This window comes from Geotrypetes seraphini, chromosome 18, assembly GCF_902459505.1.
Source record: "Geotrypetes seraphini chromosome 18, aGeoSer1.1, whole genome shotgun sequence".
Classification (NCBI taxonomy): Eukaryota; Metazoa; Chordata; class Amphibia; order Gymnophiona; family Dermophiidae; genus Geotrypetes; species Geotrypetes seraphini.
In genome coordinates, this window is record NC_047101.1 from 26,910,541 (window position 1) to 26,933,692 (window position 23,152).

The 23,152-nt window shown below is 44.0% G+C and overlaps 1 protein-coding gene across 1 annotated transcript in view; it reads left to right on the forward strand.

Annotated features, from left to right (window-relative positions):
• The first annotated feature begins 8,258 nt into the window (after positions 1-8,258).
• Positions 8,259-23,152, forward strand: part of HBEGF (heparin binding EGF like growth factor) — a 121,396-nt gene continuing 106,502 nt past the window's right edge. Inside the window, exons 1-3 of the mRNA XM_033926882.1 lie at positions 8,259-8,401; positions 8,824-8,970; positions 9,597-9,777. Coding sequence (XP_033782773.1) covers positions 8,362-8,401; positions 8,824-8,970; positions 9,597-9,777 — 368 coding nt within the window. The 5' untranslated portion in view covers positions 8,259-8,361. The remainder of the gene's footprint in view (positions 8,402-8,823; positions 8,971-9,596; positions 9,778-23,152) is intronic.

A 23,152-nucleotide genomic window follows, 5' to 3' on the forward strand; every position in this document is an offset into this window, starting at 1 on the left:
CTAAACCACACCCATGCCTCCCTGCCACAGCCACAATCACTCTTACCCCTGTCCCCCCCCCCACAGCTAACATCTCTCACCCCTGTCTTCACCCCACAGCCAATATCTCTCACCCCTGTCCCCCCCCAGCCAACATTTCTCACCCCTGTCTTCATCCCACAGCTAACACAGAAACATAGAGTATGACGGAAGAAAAGGGCCAACGGCCCAACAAGTCTGCCCACTCGAATAACCCACCCCCTAAGCATTTCCTTGAAGTGAACCCACATGTTTATCCCATTTATTCTTAAAATTGAGCACGTTGCTGGCCTCTACTACCTGGAGTAGAAGATTATTCCAATGATCAACCACCCTTTCGGTGAAGAAATACTTCTGATGTCCCCATGAAATCTCCCACCCCTGATTTTTAGCGGATGCCCTCTTGTCACCGTAGGTCCTGTAAGGAAAAAAATGTCTTTTTCCATCTCCATACGGCCAGTAACATATTTAAACGTTTCTATCATGTTTTAATCTGCGTTCCTCGAGAGAGTATAGCTGCAACCTACCTAGCTGTTCTTCATATGGGAGATCCTTGAGTCCCGAGACCATCCTAGTGGCCAATCTCTGAACCGATTCCATTCTCAACACATCTTTTCGATAATGTGGCCTTTCTCTCACCCCTGTCTTCACCCCTCAGCCAACATCTCTCTTACTCCTGTCCCTCCAACAGCCAACATCTCTTACCCCGTCCCCCTATTGTCCCTAATCCAGCATTTCTGTCCACTACCCCTGCCTCCCAGCCAGCATCTTTCACTCTCTCACCCATGTCCCCCCAGGCCAGCATCTCTCTCACCTTTGTCCCCCCCAATAGCCATCTCATCCATGTCCCCCCAGGCTAGCATCTCTCTCACCAGTTTCCCTCCCACAGCCAACATCTCTCATCTCTGTCGCCCCCCACAGCCAACATCTCTCTCACCTCTGTCGCCTCCCACAGCCAACATCTCTCACCATTGTCCCCCCCCCACAGCCAAAATCTCTCTCACCTTTCTCCCCCCCCTCACAGCCAACATCTCTCTCACCTCTGTCCCCCACAGCCAACATCTCTCTCACCTCTGTTGCCCCCCACAGCTAACATCTCTCTCACCTCTGTCCCCCCCCCACAGCCAACATATCTCTCACCAGTCCCTCCCCTCCAGCCAACATTTCTCTCACCTCTGTCCCCCCCACAGCCAACATATCTCTCACCTCTGTCCCCCCCCCCACAGCCAACATCTCTCTCACCTGTCCCCCCAAAGCTAACATCTCTCTCACCTCTGTTGCCCCCCCACAGCCAACATCTCTCTCACCTCTGTCCTCCCCCACAGCCATCTTTCAACCCTCTCTTCACCCCTCAGCCAACATCTCTTACCCCTGACCCTCCCACAGTCAACATCTCTCACCCCTGTCCCCCTATTGTCCCCAATCCAGCATTTCTATCCACTACTCCTGTCCCCCCAGCCAGCGTCTCTTACTCTCTCAACCCTGTCCCCCCAGCTAGCATCTCTCCCTGCCCCCCCCCCCTCAGCTAGCATCTCTCACTTTCTCTCCATTGTCCCTAATCCAGGATTCCTATTCACTACTTCTGTGTTGCTGATTCCAGTTAATGGCAACCTACTGTCGGCTCTGCAGGCTTCCCTCTACCACGGTCCCACCAAAGAGCTCATGCAGGCTGCCCAGAGATGTTGCCATCAGTGATTCGGGCTACAGCAATGGAGTGACAACCTGACACCAAAATATGTGCAGACCTCAGGTAATTCTGTGTCCCTTTGGGAATTCTGCGCAAATTCTGCACTGTGTAGTAGTGCAGAATTCCACCAGGCGTAAGATTTACCTCAGAGAAGGAGGATGTGTTAATGCAGCTGTTGCAAGCAAGTGGTGAGGGCAAGTTGCACTCATTTGAATTAGTTTTTAAAAACCCTATGCCGGACTTCCGGCGGAAACATGGAGCTGTAGACCGCGAGTAGCTACAGCTCCGTACCACCCGACCGCGGCTCGGCAAATTCGCCGCATTTTGATCATCGGACTCGGTCCCCCCACGGAGGTGGTGTGTTCCCAGGAGGTGTGCGAGCAGATTGCACGGTTCGGCGCGCTGAGATGGCCACGAAGACGGTCCGTAAGGAGCAGGAGAGATGCAAGCCGCCTGACTCCAAAATGGCGGACCATGTGGCTCCCCCGTCGCCGGAGGCTCCTAACTCCTCCTGGGTGTCGGCGGTGTCTGCGGAGGTCCAAGCGGCGCTTGAAAGTTCCCTCGGAGACAAGCTGCAGCGCATACTGGACAAATTGGACAGTTTAGATCAGCGTTTTGCTTCCCTTTCCTCGGAGGTGAAAGAGACCCAGCAAAGAGTGAGTGCTACCGAGGATACTGTCCAGCGGCTTACTCAGGAGCAGTCAGCCCAGGCTGCCTCTGTGGCTGCATTGAGAGCCAAGGTGGATGACCTCGAGAACCGGTCCCGCAGGAATAACCTCCGTTTTGTGGGTTTGCCAGAGTCGGTGCGAGATGTGGAGCTGGGAGCGCTGTTGGAACGCTGGCTGCCGGAGACCTTATCTTTATCTTCCTCCTCGGGCCCCTTGCGGGTGGAGAGGGCGCATCGCTTGGGGCAGCGGCGAGAGAATGCTGACCGGCCACGAGTGGTTATCTGCCGTATCCTGAATTATCATCATAAGATGGAGATTTTGCGTGCGTTGCGGCAGGGCAAGAAACTCTTGTATGACAACAGGCCCGTTCTTTGCTTTCAGGACTACTCAGCGGAAGTCTCTCAGACACGGCGCCGGTTTTCACCTTTGTGCACCCGTCTCATCCAACGCCACATTGCCTTTTCTCTGCAGTATCCAGCTCGCTTGCGGTTGACCCACCTGGGAAGGGTACATCACTTTGACACACTGGAGGCAGCGCAGCAGTTCCTGACGGAGATGATGCCAGAAGAACAGGCGCAGAGAGCTGTCGGGGTTTGAGGAACCCTATCTTCGGTGGACTGTCCTGTAGTTTATGTATGGACTGGTGGCCTGTTTTTCCTTTCCTTTCATTTAACACTTTGTCTGCTTGGAACCTATGGGTCCCTCTAAGCGTGGATGATGCTGATGGGAGTGTGGTTGGAGGGGAGACTGACCCGTTGGTCCTGCTGGTGTCCGGCGATGGGGTCTCTTGGTTTGTGTGTTTCTTCATTTCTTTTTTTTTCAGATCCAGGAGGTTTCCCAGTGGTGTTTGGCCTGTTCAATCTTGTGCTGTATCCATTGGGGTCTTTGCTGGAAGAGTGTGGCAGCAAGTGGGAGATGTGGTGGTAGGGAGCGGGGAGGGGTGGGGTGTGTTTGAGTGCTCGGGGTAGCTTTGGTTACTGGGGTTGCATTTTGGTCTTTTTATTGTGGGGGACTGAGGCCCGGGGGTTCTTGGTCAGTGATCCCGTGGGAGGGTGGTCAAGGTTTTCTGGAAGTGATGCCCTTTTTGGGGTGTCTGGGATGTGAGTTGGGTGAGGGTTGGTTGTGGCAGGGGGAGGGAGGGGAGGGGAGGGGTGGGGTTGGGGGGTGGGGGGAGGTTGAGCAGGGGTTTGGGGATTCAGTGGTTGGGGTACTTGTAGATTCTAGTGGGAGTGGGGTGGGGGGGCTGTTTGATCTGGGTCTGGATTGGCGGCGGGGGTATGGCTCGCCTTTTGGGGCAGGCGGCTGCTTGATACTGGAGAAGTGGCTGGGACGCTTCTCTGGTGCATTACTGGTTTCTTCTCTATGTTCTCTTTTTCCACTAAGTGGGCAACTCTGGAATATACTTTAACTTCTTGGAACGTTGGGGGGATTCATTCCCCTATTAAACGCTCAAAAATTTTGCAGCGTTTGAATCGCTCTAAAACCTCCATAGCCTTTTTACAGGAGACCCATTTATCCTCAGTGGAACACGCTAAGCTCTGTACCTGGTGGGTGGGTTCCCATTTGGAGGCGCCCGCAGTGGGGGGAAAGGGAGGTGTTATTATTTTGATCCGAAAGGGTCTTCGTCTTCAAACCCAGAGAGTGCTCCGTGATCCGCGTGGGCGTTACATCGTTGCCTTAGTGTTACTAGATAATAGGCCCCTTTTGTTATGTAATATCTATGCTCCTAACAATCCATCGGGCAGGTTCTTTCGGGGGCTTCGCAATCAGCTTTTGCAGTTTGGTGATGTTCCCATGCTGGTGGGCGGGGATTTTAACGAGGTGCCGGATCCTAAGTTAGATCGCTCTGCTTCTTCGGGCAGAGAGACCTCTAAACTTTTCACTGGGGCCCAGCTCTTGGAATCTACCCTGGGGGTGTTGGATGTGTGGCGGGTGTTCCATCCATTGGAGAGGGATTACTCCCACATATCCAGGGCGCACGGGACGCTTTCTCGAATTGATTTTATTCTTATTTCCCGCGACCTGCTTCCCCGGGTGTTGGGGTGGATCTGGGGCCCATTGAAGTTTCTGACCATGCATGGGTGGGATTGCAGTGGACCTGGGGCGATTCTGCATGCCCTAGAGGGCCCTGGCGGTTTCCGTGTTATTTGTTTAGGGAGGCTCGTTTTCAGGAATATCTGGTGAAGCGTTGGCAAGATTTCCACCACACTAATCAGCAGCATCGCGAGGATCCCATTCTCTATTGGGAGACGGCTAAGGCTGTATTAAGGGGGATATCATTGCTTATGTGGCCCGAGAGTCGAAGCTTAGGTTCAGGACGGTTTTGGCTTTGGAACGAAAGGCGACTGCGCTGAGGAGGCAGTACAGCGGGGCACCCTCCTTTCTGCTTCGTACGCAGCTTTTGGAGGTCCAGCAGGAATTGAACGAATTATTGCACCTCCGGGCTATGCGGACGCGGGCGTACTTTAAGTTTCGATTATTTCGGTTTGCGAATAAGAGTAGCAGACTGTTGGCCCGCATGGCGCGCCCATGGGGCGGACGGGAGGGTGTCTCCGCACTTCGGGACTCCTATGGGTTGCTGCATCATCGGCCGGTGGAGATTTGTGAGTTGATGCGGGAGTTTTTTGCTGAGGTGTATGCGGATCCTGGCTCAGAGATTTTGGATGGGCAACTTTATCTAGATAGCCTCGATTTGCCCTGTATCTCTCAGCGAGATGCTGCCGCTTTGGATCTTCCCATTGCAGTTGAGGAGGTTGAATGGGCGATAGGGGTCAGTCCGTTGGGAAAGGCGCCGGGCCCGGATGGGTACAGGAGTGAGTTCTACAAATTGTTGGTGACGGAGATAGCGCCTGTGCTGGCTGAAGTTTATAATCTGAGTGTTGCTAAGGGCTTTTTACCACGTTACGTGAATTTGGCGACTATTATAGTTCTCCCGAAACCCGGCAAGGACCCTCTTTTACCTGAATCGTACCGTCCTATTTCACTGTTAAATTACGAGGCGAAGCTTTTAGCTAAAATTCTAGCTACCCGCCTGGCGCGCGTCCTGCCCTCAGTGATCTCGGACTCTCAGGTGGGGTTTGTGCGGGATCGCCCTGTAGCTAAGAATATCCGGCGTATCTTGTTGGCTCTGGAAAGAGCGGGTCAGGGGGGTGGCCCCTCCATGCTTATTAGTTTTGACGCTGAGAAGGCTTTTGACAAGGTGCGGTGGGGTTACCTTTTCGCGGTACTTAGGACGTACGGTTTGGGCCCTTTCTTTTATGGGGCCATACAGGCGTTATACAGTGATCCAGCTGCGCGGATTTCGGTCAATGGGACTCTCTCGGGCTTTTTTGATATTCACCGGGGGACTCGCCAGGGCTGCCCCCTGTCGCCGCTATTGTTCGTGCTTTCTTTGGATCCATTACTCCGGGAGATTCAGGCTAATGCGGATATTAGGGGAATGGTATTGGGAGATTCCCATTTTAAACTTGCGGCGTTTGCGGATGATCTCTTGGTCTTTTTAACGGACCCGCAGCGTTCCTTGCCCATATTGCTGGAGAGTTTGCGGGAATACGGGGATTTCTCCGGCTTCGTTCTGAACTTTGCAAAATCTGAGGCTTTGGCCTCCTCAGCCCATCTTCAGCGGTTTTGGGGGGATCACTTTCCGTTGCGCTGGGCTAATTCCTCGTTTCGTTACTTGGGGATCCGGCTGACTTTGGAGGTAGGAGGAGTGTGTGGTGCAGTGGTTGGATCTACAGCCTCAGCACCCTGGGGTTGTGGGTTCAAACCCCGCGCTGCTCCTTGTGACCCTGGGCAAGTCACTCAGTCCTCCATAGCCCCAGGTACGTTAGATAGATTGTGAGCCCACCGGGACAGATAGGGAAAATGCTTGAGTACCTGATTGTAAAAAACCACTTAGATAACCTTGATAAGTGGTATATCAAATCCTAATAATAAAAAAATAATAGCCCACTTGTATCGCCTTAACATAGATAAACTCCTTGTCGACACTAAATTGTTACTGGCCAAATGGCAGGCGCTGCCGCTGTCTTTGTTGGGTAGAATTCATTTGTTTCGTATGGTTGTGTTCCCGAGGTGGCTTTACGTTCTCCAGACTCTTCCTCTTTCCTTGTTGCAGAGGGATATTCGATCCCTCTACTCCATGTTGTCCCGGTTTTGTTGGGGAGGGCGGAGACCTAAAATGAAATGGTCCTTGTTGGTGGGGCCCGCTTCTAGGGGTGGTATGGGGGTGCCAGACATCCGGGTTTATAACCAGGCTTGTTTGCTACGTCATGTGGGTGATTGGGTGATGGGCACCTCGTTTTATACGGATCTTTCAATGGAGAGGGATCATTTCTATCCTCTTCATCTTTTGTATCTCCTTCATGCCCCATTGTCCAAATTGTCGAGATCTTGTAAGTGTAGCCTTCTGTTCCGATCTTTGTGGACAGTGTGGCATCAACTCCTTGGGTTATGGAATCAGGATTCCCATACTAGTACCCTGTTGCCATTGGTGGGGAACCTGGCTTTTCCTCCGGGGGTTGGCCCCTCAGTTTTTGGGCGCTGGAGGGCTCGGGGGGTGGAGCAGTTGAGGCATGTTCTGCAGGATGATGGGTCTCTCCTCTCATGTGCTGAGTTAGTGGGACGGGGGGTTCCCGAGATTGGTCTCCCCTTTGCCTATTGTCAACTTAGCCATTACGTGGCGTCTCTCCCGGGGAGTTCCCTGCAAGGGGATTTTGGGACCCAGCTTAGTGCTTTTTTGACTGCTGACTCTGATAATAGGGTCTCTATCTCTTTTTTTCACGGTCAGATAATGGCTCTTCGCCCACCGAGGGTTTTTCCTGGTGTTTTGGCTGCCTGGCAGCGGGACCTGGGCAGGGATTTGGGGGACCATTTCTTGTTGAACGTCCTGAAACGTACTTCGGGTTTAATACATAGTGCGGAATTACGAGAATGTCATTATCACACTGTCTTGCGGGCCTATGCTTCCCAAAGTCAGGCTTACTATATGGGGTGTGTTGGTACTCAATTATGCACCCGCTGCTCGGGGGAGGTTAACACTTACTTTCATGGTATTTGGAGCTGCGAGGGGACTCAGGCATTTTGGAAGGCGCTGGCCTCCTTTTTGCAGGGCTTGTTGAAAACACCTGTGCCTGTCTCAGTGAATTCTATGTTGTTTGCCCAATTCTCTTTCCTGTCTATGTATACTTCTTCTGACAAATTGTTTCTCAGTAAATGTTTTATTTTGGGGAAGAAATGTATTTTATGTTGCTGGCTTTCTCTTGAGCCCCCCTCCTTTTGGCACTGGAGGAATCGGCTTCACGAACTTATGGGCTGGGAGGCCCGTTTGGCCTGTTCTTCTCGTCGCCGGAGCAGAGACTTTGTTCAAACTTGGACTCCATATTTGAACATTTTGACCCCTGAAAGTCGTAGCCGCGTATTGAATAGGCTCCATTTGTGAGTCCGTTCCTCTCGACACCATTGCTGTACCCTACTTGAGAGTTGTATGTTCATTGGGGGGGTGGGGTGGGATGGGGGGAGCTGGGGGGGGGTTTCTTCTGTGAGGTGGGGGCGGTGTTCAATCGCGGGGGACATCAGAGTCCAGTCCTCCGCGGCTGTTGTTGGGTGACATTGTATACCATGTTTTACTATCGCAGTTGTGCTTTCTGTTGTTTTGCATAATAAAACAGATTTGAACATAAAAACCCTATGCCTATAGTGAAGGTCATATTAGCTATAGGGTTAGCTGTGGTTTATACAGTACAGGGTAACAAAGTACAGCACAAAAAAAAAACCCAACACAACAGTCAAAGCAGAGGGACAAGGAGGGGCTCTGACAAGCTGGGAGGGACTTTGGCTCAGACTTGGAAGTTTGAGAAGTTACAGGATCAGTAGCAGTGGGGAGCAGCTGGAAACTTCACATGCTCAACTGATCCTGAAGAAACCTGAACTACATAATTTCTAGCACGATTACTGGAAAAAATACATTTTTTTCTTTCTCTCAGAAATATGAAGGGTCTTACAGTTACAAACGTGTTTCTGGCTGCATGTAAGAAATGTAAAATATAAGAGATGAGACGATGAAACTCTTTTCTAGTTTATTTATGGTCAGAGTACAAATCTTTCAAGGGTAAATAATAGATTTAAACTTAGTTTGCGACACAACCATTTGGTATTGTGTGGACGTTAAATATTTTTAATATGATGGTTTTAGTGTGCTGTGGTAAAATTAGATTTTGTTTTTAAACTCATATGAAAGATAGGTTTGCACTGAATGGCTGCGTGTATTGTGGTTTCCTTTCATATGGACTTAGCTCTGGCAAATTTTCTGTGGAGGAAAATCACTAAGAGGGCATCAGATTTTTCTGCTTTTTGAAGTTAGGAGGCAAAGTTGGCACCTTCCAAAAAGACTCATGAGGATTGAGCTGACCCTATGTGGAATGTCACTTTTTTTTCTATTTGTTTGTGTAGTTTCTGTCCTTTTCGTGAATGGAACAACACTAAAACTTCAGAATGGAGCATTTTCTAAAGACAGCAGCCCGCAGAGAAATATAGAGCATAACTATGAAGCTCAACAGAGTGTTTCCTCCAGAGAAGACTTGATTGCACTTCCAGGAGGTAGGGCTCTTGTTTTAACCTACAGAAACTTCTGGGCTTATTTCTGTTTTGTAAAGTGGAATCAGTCGGCTACTCTTTGAGCTATAATTTAAGATTTTAAAAGAATAACTGTTGCCAGTTTGTCTGTTCTGAGCAAAGTACGCATAGAGCTTAGAATCTTGCATTGCAAAGTCTATTTTCTGGAGCAATTTTCAATTGTGAATCTCTGTATCTGGTGAGTGTATGCAAAAAAAATAGACTATAACTATTGTATCATTCTATAGCAGAAAATATTATGAATAAATTACAGAACTTTTTACATGTTTAAAAAGATGAACTAGAACATTTATTTTTGGCATATTTCTTTCTGATTTGACATTTCTTTGTTTAAAAAATATTCCATTTCCTTTAGCTTTATAAATAGTTCCTTACCTTACAATTGGTTGCATTAAAAACAAACAAACCACTGGTATTAACATAAAAGTGTATTGTAAAAGTGTTTGCATTTGATCCAGTACAAGTCAAGTACATAAATATGAGCATATCATATAGAAAAACATGTGATAATGTCACTTCATTAGCTTGTTTTGAAGGATGTTGATGGAGCAGGACTTGAAGGGTTTTTTAATATTGTTTTCCTTTTGCAGTTGCTTTTTCCTATAAACCACAAGCTGTAATAAGTTCAAACAAAGAGGAAACTGGAAAAAGAAAAAACAGGAAAGGCAAGGGAAAAGGGAGAAAGAGAGACCCCTGTAAGAGAAAGTACAAGGATTTTTGTATTCATGGAGAATGTAGATACATAAAAATTCTGAAAAAGCCTTCTTGCATGTAAGTTGTAATCTTATTTCTTATATTATTGTGTGTTGCAGCCCAAGTCAAGGGTTTTGATTGAAATAACATTGAATTTTGTAGATTTAAACTTTGCAGTCCTAGATAAATAAGAAATATAAAGCACTCTGACTTTTTAAATTCTGCAAGGGGCTATGCTGCAGCACTGTATGTGATCTCATAGATCATGTTGCAGCCTTAGCCTGTGGAATGTTTGGATTTGTTCCAAGTGTTACACTGTGCAATTTTTTTTTGTTCCTAGCCAATAACCAATGAAAGTGAAAAGTTTACAGATTCACTAAACACTGTTAGTAAAAGAAAATGGGAAATGTTGAACCCTTTTAGTCATGCACTAAAGTGCATTCAAAATAGTTTAGTGTCTGATTTTACATGGTTTAAGTTCCTCTTCCCATGAGCATGGATATAATGAAAGGGTTTTAAGCTTTTACTCCCTCATTCTATGATGTGAGCACTAAAATGTATGTGACACTTGCATGCTGAGATTGTAAAATACAGTAGATTCTCAATGATCCGGCACCCATGGGGATTGGTGGATGCCGAATAACTGTAGTTTCTGGTTGCTTGAGAGTTGCTGTAAAAATAGTTATCCTAGCACAAACAGGCAGGATATTCTCATATGTAGGTGGCATCATCCACGGAGACCATTATGGACAGTGGTAAATGTATATTGCCATTTTAAGTTTTTAGAAACTTTGCAACTGCCCACACTACGCATGTGTGAGTGCCTTCCCGCCCGACGCCAGTTCTTGGTACTTCAGTTCTTCATTTTCCATGGAGCAAAGTATTTTTTTCTGGACTCTTGTCCAGTGTTGCCTTCCTGTCAATATTCTGACTGAGGTTTGACAAGCCATAATTCCAACATCAGCCCATGCTTGTAGAATCAACCCTTAAAAAATTCAAAAGTTCCAGGTTTTATGCCTCAGCACCACCAATGCAGGAGGGAAGGACTTTGGATAAATTTGTTTGTCGCATTTATCAAAATTCTATGTTGGCCAATAGAGTTCTAAATTATAACTTCTATATGTCCTTATATCTTAAACATCTGACACGGCACTTGTCTAAGTTTGAGCAACATCTTACTTCGTATCGTCTTGAGGATTTTCAGAACACAGTTCACAGTATCCTACAAACCAGAAAGTAAATGGCAAAAACTGTATTTGATGCATTTGAACTAACATCCAGAGCTTCGGCCATGTCTGTTGCTATGAAGCCTGGGTAAAGAACTCTTTGGTGACCAGATAGAGGCGGCTACTCAAAAGCTTACTCAGCATGAGCAAAACTGGAACTCTTTAAACAGATCTAAAGCTAAGAGTCAGTAGTCTAATCCTGCAGCAAAATCTGCTTCTTATTCCTACAAAAGGATATTGTCACCCCTTGTCCCCAAAGAGCATGACGGACATGCTGTTTAAATCTGGCATGGTCCCCCTGAAACTAGGGGAGCCTCTCAAGACATTACTCCCTAGGCAACAGCCTAGAATTGCTCTTGCAATTGGTCTTGCAATGAATAACACTTAGGGGTCCTTTTACAAAGGCGCGCTAAAACAACATGTACGCTAAATGCTAATGCGTCCATAGGATAACATGCATTTAGCGTGTGGTTAACGCATGCTAAAAACCATAGCGCACCTTTGTAAAAGAGGGAGCTAGTCAGAATGGCCTTAAAAATATATAAACTTTATTTGGCCAATGGCCTCAAAATCATAGTTCATATCATGGGCTTGGTATTGCAACACAAACCTAAGCTCCCCACAGGTTTTCATGAAAGCAAAACATAACCAAAAGAAAATATTCCTCCAAACAAACTTTAACTCAGTCCCAAGCTCTGGACTTTAGTAGGTAGATCATACATAGTTCTCTTCACCAGAGTCTAATGTTAGGAATGCATTGTACAAGAAAAAAAATACAATCATTTTGATTAACTGTTCCACTATTTTTCAGCAACCCAAAATAAGCAGCTCTCTGTTCCTGAGCTGCAGGATGAGGGCTTACTGCAGTGATTAACAAGCCAGCAATGCTGGGCTACAGGCACAGGTAGCCAGGAGAAAGAGACAGCACAATATACACTTCTGTGAAGAAGGTTCTTTAGCAAGGCACACAGACAGCTTTTATGGCATTCATACAGTAGCCAGCAGACACTGGTTCTTAAAGATGAACTAAATCAAAACTGGGATGGAGGTTAACATACCAGTTTTAACCTCAGGGATTTTCAATACGTTTCTGAGAAGCATGCAGGCTCAGTGCAATCAAAGGTGCTGCAGTGGCAACAGCTAACCACACGGAGATCTGCTAACAGTGAATCATAGGAACAAAACAGGCTGAGTTTCCTGCCCAGCATTTGACTTAGTTTACCCACTGTTCTGTACAGTGGAGGATACAGTCCCTTAGTTTTAAGGTACAGAGGAAAAATTGCAGAAACTTTACAATCCCCAAAATACCTTCTCCTGCAGCACCCACAGTCTGCATACCAGAAAAAAAACCAGCAAAGGAAAACATCCAGCAAACTCATATTTGTTTCAAGCCACTTCCATTTTCTCTGGCCAATCTTCAGCTGCAGCATTGTTGTCCTCAACAATCATAGCCTCACTCAGCTCTGAGGAAAAGAACTCTGAAGGCAAGTTCCCTTCAGCTTGCTCCTCTGTCATTTCCCAATCCGTGCTGTGTACCTCAGCTGGCTGGTCTGTGGCAAGCCCAGTCCCCGACTGAGCTTCCTGACTCTCTCCTCTTTGCTCTCTGCTGAGCCTCACTTTAAGCTGAGAAAAACCACACACCCTTGGCTTCTGAGGGGGGAAGGGCTTTCCTGCCTCAGCCTGTGACGTATCTCTGACGGAAAACTTTCTTTCTGGTTTCTGCCTTATAGGAACTGGGTAACAGCAGGGCAGAGATTTTCTGCTTGGCTTTGACACTGCTTCAGGTAAGGCAAACCTTTCCTGTTCTAGTCTGTCCTGCCATTCTGTGTCAAACTCATCTTCACTGCTCATAGGGTAGGCAGCTATATTATTGTCAAAGGCTCTGAACTGGTCTGCCCTTCTGCACCAGGGTTTGTGTGATATTCTATATTTTCCTGTGATAAACCTTGGTATTGCAGTAGGTTTGTCACATTATCCAGCATCCTCTTCTTCTAAGCCTCCACCACAGAAGAGGCAAAATTGCTTATGTTCTTATGATCTTATGAACAGAGGCCTCAAAGTCTTAGACTTCAAAGCAAAAAACAGCTCAGTCTTTTTGACATGCTTATAGAGAGCATGGCCAAGATCCCTCCTCTTCAACCTCTTCCCCAACCTATTGGAGGTCATCTGCAATTGTTTCATCAGCATTGGACTCTCATCACAATGGACTTTTGGGTCCTCAAAGTCATCAAGGAAGGTTACTTGCTCAATTTCATTACCACTTCTCCAAGCAACTCTCAAAGAGAATCTTCATTCACTTCTCAGCAGATGTCCCTTCTTCAGGAAATTGAAGCTCTGCTTCAACAAAATGCCTCAGAAAAATCAGGGTTTCTACTGCAGGTATTTTCTAATTCCAAAGAAGGCGGGAGGTCTTAATCCAATTCTCAACCTCCAAGACTTAAACAAATGTATAGTCAAAGAGAAGTTTTGCATACTATCTTTATAGACTTTATATCCTCTCCTAGAATGAAATGATTGGCTGCACACTCTAGATCTCAAAAAGGCTTACACACTCTTATCCATACATCCTCTTCAAAGAAAATGTCTGTGCTTTCGGATAGCTCATCAACACTTTCAATATAAAATTCTGCCAGCTTCATCTCCAAGAGTTTTCACCAAGTGCCTGATAGTCGTGACAGCAACACTTCATACTCATGGCTTACAAGCAGTGCTCCCTCTAAGCGGGCGGGTGTTGTGAGCAAACCTTTTTTCGCTGTGAGCTAAAAATATCGGGCGCCAGCAAGTTATGAGCCAACTCGCCCGATTCTCCTCTCGCCGCCCTGCCATCTGCCGTACGCCGTGCGCTGTGACGAGAAACTTGTGCGCTGCGATGTATATTTTGTGCGCCAGCACACGCCAGCGCAGCTTAGCGGGAACACTGCGGAAACAAGTATTTCTATATTTAGATGACTGGCTGGTAAAGGCTACATCTACTCCAGCAGTACAATCAGCAATGCAATTCATGATAAAATTTCTTCAACTCCTAGTGCTCTAAGTTAATTTTCAAAAGTCAAAACTTCAATCTGCTCAACAATTTCTCTTCATAGGAACCCTGTTAGACACCGTTCACTTCGGAGCATTTCTACTTCAACAAAGACAAGACACTTTGCTTCATATTTGCACTTATGTCTCTACTCTGTAATCCATCTCAGCAAGACAGATGCACTTCATGGGTCACATGACCTCCAAAGTTCATGTTACCCCCTTCACAAGACTTCATCTCAGAACAGCTCAGTGGACTCTAGCACCTTAATGGTCCTAAACTCTCAATCCCTTATCTCAAAAAATCACAGTCACCTCACCTCTTCGTTCATCCACATCAGAAAGTACTCACCATGGACGTGTCCATGCATGCTTGGGGGTTAACCTAGAAGATCTCAGGACACAAGGTCTATGGTCTGCTCAGGAGAAGACATTCCACATCAATCTGTTTGAGCTGTGGGCAATTTGGAATGCTCTAAGTACATTTCAAGAGAATCTTTCCAACCAAGTACACCTTGTTCACACAGACATAAGAATAGCCTTACTGGGTCAGACCAATGATCCATCAAGCCCAGTAGCCCGTTCTCATGGTGGCCAATCCAGGTCACTAGTACCTGGCCAAAACCCAAGGAGTAGCAACATTCCATGCTACCGATCCAGAGCAAGCAGTGGCTTCTCCCATGTCTTTCTCAATAACAGACTATGGACTTTTCCTTCAGGAAATTGTCCAAACCTTTCTTAAAAACAGCTACGCTATATGCTCTTACCACAATCTCTGGCAACACGTTCCAGATCTTAACTATTCTCTGAGTGAAAAAAAATTCCTCCTATTGGTTTTAAAAGTATTTCCCTGTAACTTCATCAAATGTCCCCTAGTCTTTGTAATTTTTCACAGTGAAAAATCGATCCACTTATACCCATTCATATCTCCCCTCAGCTTTCTCTTTTCCAAGCTGAAGAGCCCTAACCTTTTTACTCTTACCTCATACAAGGAGTTCCATCCCCTTTACCTTCTTGGTTGCTCTTCTCTGAACCTTTTCTAGCGCTGCTATATCTTTCCTGAGATACGGAGACCAGAATTGAACGCAATACTCCAGATGAGGTTGTACCATGGAGTGATACAGGGGCATTATAACATTCTTAGTCTTGTTAACCATCCCTTTTTTAATAATTCCTAGTGTCCTGTTTGCTCTTTTGGTTGCTGCAGCACATTTATTTATTTTATTTATTTATTTATTTATTTATTTATTTAGATTTATATCCCGTTCTCCCAGTAGCTCCGAACGGTCTACAAGTAAACATACACAGTAGAAGTAATTAGGCAAATAAGATGTACAATAGGTTTAGGTGCTTGGACATACAAAATTGTGCAATATTTATCAGGGTACAAACAATTTTTCAGAGTACAGACAATTTATCAGAGTACAGACTAAGAGAGGACTATACTGAAATTTAGGAGAAGTTAAAGGGGAGAGAAGAGAGAGGTGGGGTTTAAGGGGGGGTGTAGACTGAGGGAGATCTTTAGTTGAAGAGGAGGGTCTTTACCATTTTACGGAATGTCAATAAAGAGTTCTGTTGCCTGAGTTGGGGGGGGAGTTTATTCCAGAGATGTGGGATGAAGTGGCTGTAGGATCGTTTGCGGGCAGTTTCTGAGAGGAGGGACCTTCCAGGGGGAATGCATAGGCGTATTTCTGATTTTGAGCGGAGGGAGCGAGTGGGGGTGTAGATGGGAAGCTTAGATTTTATGTAGGAGGGGGTGGTGGCATAAATTCTCTTGTGGGCTACTGCTAGGGCCTTGAAAGCACAGCGCTGGCTAATTGGGAGCCAGTGTTCAGCGCGGAGTGCTGGGGAGACGGGATCATGGTAGTTGAGGTTGTGTAGGAGGCGGATAGCTGCATTTTGGACACGTTGGAGGCGTTTGAGATTATTTTTGGTTAGTCCATTAAATAGGGAGTTACAGTAATCCATTCTGGAGAGGACATATGCGTAGAGGAGTTGGGCGAGGTCAGGTGTGGAGATGTAGGGTTTGATCCTTTTCAGGCGGAAGATTTCATTGTATTGTCTACGATGATACTCAGATCCTTTTCTTGGGCGCTAACCCTGAAGGTGGACGCTAGCATCCTGTAACTGTGATTCAGGTTATTCTTCCCAATGTGCATCACTTTGCATTTGTCCACATTAAATTTCATCTGCAATTTGGACGCTATTCTCAAAAATGTAACACTTCCTCCCTCTCTGATATACTAAGCCCTCTAAACATTCTTCATTCTTTTGACCTTTAACCCTTCATTGGAGTTCCTTTCTATTCCAATTCCGGTAAACCGTGCCGAGCTCTACGATTGTGGAGAGGATGCGGTATACAAACCTAAGGTTTAGTTTAGTTTAGGTCCACCTGTAATCTTTCACAACCTACATGCGTTTTAACAACTTTGTAACTTAACAGTTTAGTGTCATCTGTAAATTTAATCACCTCACTCGTCGTTCCAATTTCCAGATCATTTATAAATAAGTTAAATAGCACTGGTCCTAGTACAGACCCCTGCGGTACTCCACTGCTTACTCTCATCCATTGAGAAAAATTACCATTTAACCCTACCCTCTGTTTTCTATCCGATAACCAATTCCTAATCCACAACTGAATTTTGCCACCTATCCCATGACACTTTAATTTTCTCAGGAGCCTCAAATGAGGAACTTTATCAAAAGCTTTCTGAAAAATCTAGATACACTATATCAACTGGCTCACCTTTATCGACATGTTTATTCACACCTTCAAAGAAGTTAAGCAAATTTGTGAGGCAAGATCTCCCTCGGCTGAAGCCATGCTGACTCTGTCTCATTAAATCATGTTTGTCTATGTATTCCACAATTTTATTTTTTTATAATTGTTTCTACCATTTTGCCCTGCACTGAAATGAGGCTTACCAGTCTGTAATTTCCCGGATTTCCCCTGGATCCCTTTTTAAAAATTGTCGTAACTTTGACCACCCTCCATTCTTCAGGTACTACAGATGATTTTAGTGACAGGTTACAGATCACTAACAGTAGGTCAGTAATTTAATGTTTGAGTTCTTTTAGTACCCTGGGATGTATACCATCTGGTCCTGGCAATTTATCACTTTTTTACTTGTTGATTTGGCTTAGTACATCTTCCAGAGGAGGGGCGCGGCAGAGGGAATGTGCTGTGGAGGCCGATGACAGCCTGCTAGGTTCGCTACAGCACTGGCAATCCTCTGCAGGCTGCCGTAATTTGCTTTAAAGGTTGGTCCTCAACAATTGGCGGTCACAGCGTGAAACACGACCTCTCTTGCTGGGTGCAAGAAGCAGCGGCGATAAGGCCATGCCTGTCAGGGTAAGGCTGTGTCCGTCACAAGAGCCCCGACAGGATGGTAGTTTCCATAGAGACGCTGGATCTGGACACCGGTGGGGGGGAGACAGAAAAGGACCCTGAGGAGCAGTGGAAAAGCAGAATTGAACCAAAAGGGAGAGGGAAGGCAGGGCAGATGTCGGGGTAGAGAGGGGAAATACCCTGAACCAAGGAGAGCGAGATGCCAGGCCCTGGGGAGGGGGAAGACAAAGATGGTGAGAGAGACAGAAAGACCTGGAACGAAGGTGGGAGGACTCAAAATGTTAGCAGAAGGAAGAAAGAGAAAGAGAGAAACCTGAAACAAAGGGGAGGCAGAAGAGAGGGGGCAGATGTTGGACTTGGGGGTTTATAGAGGGAAGAGAAAGAGACTGCAGAGAGGTGGAAAGATTCTGAACCAGCAAGGGAGGAAGGAAGGAGAGAGGCAGAGAAAGACCTGGAAGAAAGGAGAACAAATGCTGGACCTGGGGGGGGGGAGGTTGTAAACAGAAGAAAGAAAGAGAAAGAGAGGCCTGGACCAAAGGGGAAAGACAGGAGGCAGATGCTGGACTATGGGAGGTGTAGACATAAGAATAATAATAGTTTATTTTTATATACCGCCAAACCATCAGTTCATGGCGGTTCACAACAATAATGCACTGGGCATTGGAAGTACTAAAGTATACAGCAGTATTAAAAAAGGAAATAATAAATCAGGTTTCTACACCAACTTAAAAGTTGTTGTCTAGTTGAGAGGAAGGGTCTCAGAAATCCTGCAACATTCAATTCTTGAACGCCAAAATGGTAATGCAGGTAGGATTCTCGTTCATCGACCCGACACTCTCACTCATTATTTAAAGCGAATTAATTAATTTTCAGTAAACAGAAAAGGCACTTATTTTTAACTTTATATGAACGATATACATAACAAAATGGTGCCATTTTGTTATGTATATCGTTGTCATAAGCTGATAACATTTTTCTAACTAAACCCCCGAAGAAGCCACTAACGAGTGGCAAAACGGGCCCCGTCGGGTCATTACTGCATGGGCAACTGATCGCATCGCCCTCAGCATCATCCACATCAGCACTTTTTCATATAAAGTTAAAGATAAATGCCTTTTCTGTTTATTGAAAATTAATTAATTCGCTTTAAATAATGAGTGAGAGTGTCGGGTCGATGAACGAGAATCCTACCTGCGTTACCATCTTGGCATTCAAGAATTGAACGTTGCAGAATTTCTGAGACCCTTCCTCTCAACTGTACAACAACTTTTAAGTTGGTGTAGAAACCTGATTTATTGTTTTGAAATGACTACTCATTGAGGTTTCTGTAAGCAGTTTGATATAGTGTTCCACTATTAAAAAAGGAAATAACACAAATCTAAGTAATACAATATTAGGCAAGAAACTTACAGCATCCTAACTTGTAAGAAATAGAATACAGGTTGATAGTACAAATTCATCAAATAATAGATAAAAAACTTAATTGAATTAATAAAATTTAAAAATTAAAATAAATTTTGTGTTTCATGTTTTTTTAATAAATAAGTTTTAAGATCTTTCCGAAATTGATAATAGGAAAGGGATGGGGAGATAAGAACATTCAAACATGAATTTATTACTCCAGCCTGAAATTTCAAGGTCCTGTATAAAATATTTTTATAACGGCATGCTTTTAGTGATGGAAGAGAGAACCAACCTGGTCTTCAAATGTTTTTTTTAATAGTTTAAAATCTCAGGGGGGAATAAAGATAAGATGGTGCTAGACCAAATAAAATCTTAAAACAGATACAGCCAAAAATTAAATAACACTCTGGCCTCAAATGGCAACCAATGAAACTTTTGATAATATAAGCTAATATGATCATGTTTTTAAGGTTAAAGATCAGACAAACTGCTGTGTTTTGTATTATTTTCAATTGACTAATTGTTTTTTTATAAGAACCCAAGTAGATGATATTACAATAATCTAATACTGAAAGAACAGACAATTGTACCAAAATTTTAATAGACAAAGTCAAAATATTTCCTAATGGTACACAACTTCCAAAGGATAATAAAGCATTTCATGATCAATAAATCAGTATGAGCTTTGAATGATAATGTACGATCTAATGTGACTCCTAATATTTTTAAAGTAGAAACTATGGGGTAGTTATGACCATTTAAATGAAGCGTTGTTCCAGTAAGTTTTTCATTAGGGCTTGCAAGGAAAAACTTTGTTTTTTCCGGATTGAGTTTCAGTTTAAATGTAGACATCAAATTTTCCACTTGCATATGAATAAATGCAATTTAGTTCATCACTTCTGATGTAAACGCAGTTAAAGGGACAAGTATGGTTATGTCATATGCGTAAATATAAAATTTTATTCTGTTCCATTGAGTTTGAATGTAAGCATACAAACAGATATTGTAACTCTATGTTTTGTATTGATTCATGCACTGATGTACTGTGAACCTCATTGATGTTTCAGTTTTATATTCTCTTGTATTTCTCAAAATCTTAATAAACTTTCATGGGGAAAAAAAATTTACTTGTAAGCTATATAATAAGTAACCCAATGATGCTAGGTAAACATTAAATAAAGTTGGAGAGAGTTTACCCACTTAGAAGAATATTTTCTAATACTAACTACCTGGTAGGACCTATTTTTCAGGAAGAGACAGAGGAGGAGAGACCCTGAGGATGAACAGAGATGCAAGATCATAACAGAGGAGGGAGAGAGAGGGAGACATGTTGCCAATAGGGGTGGAGGAGAAAGGAAGAAAAAAGTTGGACTCATGGAGGGACAGAGAGAGATGTTGGCTGGGGAAGGGAATGAGGTCTGGAGGAGAGGAAGCATGCAGGAGGCAGAAAGAAAAAAAATGTTGGATGTACAGTCAGAAGGCAGTCCAACCAGAAACTAATTAAATCACCAGATAACAAAGTTAGGAAAAATGATTTTATTTTCAATTTAGTGATCGAAATGTGTCAGTTTTGAGAATTTATAAACCACTGTCTATATTTTGCACTATATTTGTCTATATTTCTATAGTTGTTACTGAGGTGATATTGCATATTTAAAGTCATCTGCCTTGACCTCTTTGAAAAATAAAACAAATATAAATGATAATTAACATTTTCTCTGCATACAGTGTGCTTTGTGGGGTTTTTTAAATTTTGTGGTTACAATTCTGAATAAGATTATATTGTATGTACATGAAAAATGAATGGAAGAAATTGCATTACAATTAGTACTATTATAATGGGGGTGGGGTCTGGGGCAGAGCGTGAGCTGGGGTATGGTACTCGGTTGGTATTTGTTAGACTTAGGGGGTACTTGGCTTGAAAAAGTTGAGAAACACTGGTCTAGGTGAAATGGAGTTCACTTAGTAAGGGCCCCTTTTACAAAGCCACAGTAGTGATTCTCCCATAGCAAATGCATTAAAGTCCATTAAATTCCTTTGAGCTTCAGTGCATTTGCTGTGGCAGAATTGCTATCGTAGTTTTGTATAAGGAGCCCTAAGACAGGAACTACTGTCTCTGTGCTATGTCTTAATCAAAAACCAGATTGCTGGGGATGCAAAGCATTAACTGATTCAACATGAGTTTGAAGTTGGTTGAATACCACTCTCCAAGTATGGTAGTTTTGAAAGAAATGGAATGTTTGATACTGGCCATTAGTTATTCGAAATAAGAGGATCTGTATTACTTTTTTTAAAGGGTGCCTTAAATGCTACTGGAACACTGCCTAAGTGTCAAACCTTAAAAAAGGAAGTCATATTGAGCATTGGAAAATAATTATTAATAATTAACTAATAAAAATAGTGTACATTTAATTTTCCCCACCACCAAATTTCCCTATCTCGACCCACCCGGCTGAAAAAAATTCTGGGGAGAACACTGAGTATGGTATTCACTAGTTCCACCAACCAGTTTAGTATGTCATCTCTCATGTCCCGATATATATAGGGTAGGCATAGATCTAATCAGCAACCCGTGTTAGATAGTGTATTCACTGTTCATTTTATTTTAGTTGATGTAACAGTGTTAAGTGATGTCCACATTCTGTCTGCTGGTATATTGTCTATATTATTTTTTTAGGTATCATCTTCTATTAGATTGTCTGAGGTCTTGTCAAATAACACAGGACATTATTTTCATCAGAGTTAATGTTGGGTGGGTTTTGTAGTAATTTTCATGCTGATCTCAAATCTGTGTTTAGTTTTTCACTAGCATGTCTCTTTTTTGTAATGAGGCTCATTATATTTAATTATAAACGTTAATTGGGCGATATAGCATGCGTTTATAGGATAAATGTATAAATAGGGTTAATGACAGTTGTCTGTTTTTTAATGCTACAGACGGCGATTAATATCAGTCTTTATCATGCCAAGACATTGCACTAATCATCCAGATAGTTTCTGTTACGTCTGTGGTTCACGACGAAAGCACGTCACCCAATTACCGTAGATCTTAAGGTTTACAAATTGTACTTTGGCTGTCTACTGGATAAGTCTTAGGCTTCACATATCATCTGCACCAGTTGTTCCAACAGACTTCGTTGACTGTCTCAATTGACGAAAGATAGCAATGTCATATATCCAACTCTGGATTCTGCTATTAGGCCTGTTCCTCATGATGACTCACTGCCTGTCCCTCCACAAGATGGTCTTGCTTCTGTGGAACATGAAGGGGAATGTGAAGACGATGCAGCAGCTGGTCACAATCCAGAATTATGTGATCCTGATTATGTGAATGATGAAGACTCAGAACCAGAAACCTTTACACAAGCTGAGCTCAATGATCTTATTTGTGATCTAAATCTTTCAAAAGAAAAAGAACTTCTTGCTTCAATGCTTAAGCAAAAGCACTTGCTTACAGAAAAAGGAATCAAAACTTAACATTCTTCACTGTAAATGGTTCATTGTGCTTTTGTCATGACATCAACGGGCTCTTCAACAGTTTGTCACAAGTGCATTGTCCAGATGAATGGTGTCTCTTCATTGATTCTTCACAGAGAATCTTGAAGGCAGTGTTACTACACAACGGACATTCCAAACCAAGTATACCAATTGTCCATTCTGCTCATCTAAAGAAGTCTTATGAGAATATGAAGAATTTACTAGAAGCAATCAGTTATAAAACACACCAGTGGAACATCTGTGGTGACCTGAAGGTCATTGGCATACTAATAGGAATGCAAGGAGGATTCACTAAATATTGGTGTTTCCTGTGCTTGTGGGATAGCAGATCTATAGCTGAACATTATGTTAGCTGAGGGATACCTATAACCCAGGGACAAGCAATGTGAAATTTATGCCATTGGTGGATCCTCATAAAATATTTCTTCCACCTCTTCATATCAAGCTGGGGTTGATGAAGAACCTGGTAAAGGCCATGGGTAAAGCAAACTCGCCAGGTTTTCAATATAGGCTCACAAATCAAGTCCGTTATGCAGGATGAAGATGTTAAGCAATCACTCTCAGCAGCTGAGCTTGAAGCTTGGGAGGCATTCAAGTGGTTAGTGGAAAACATGCTGGGCAACCGTAAGTCTCCTTCATACAAGGAAGAAGTTCAGAATCTCCTTGATTCGTATCAGAAACTTGGCTGTCGCATGTAATTAAAAATACACTTTTTGCACTCACATCTTGACTTTTTTTTCCAGAAAATCTTGGTATGCTGAGTGACGAGCAAGGAGAACATTTTCACTAGGACATTCAGTTAATGGAGCATCGCTACCAAGGTTTCTGGAATGAGAGTATGCTTGATGTTGTGCCATGACAATCCAGACACAACTCTAAACATTTTTGAAGAAATATTGGTTGCTAAGTGACACAGTCCAGTATAATTATACTATGTGCTTATTTGACTTTGGAC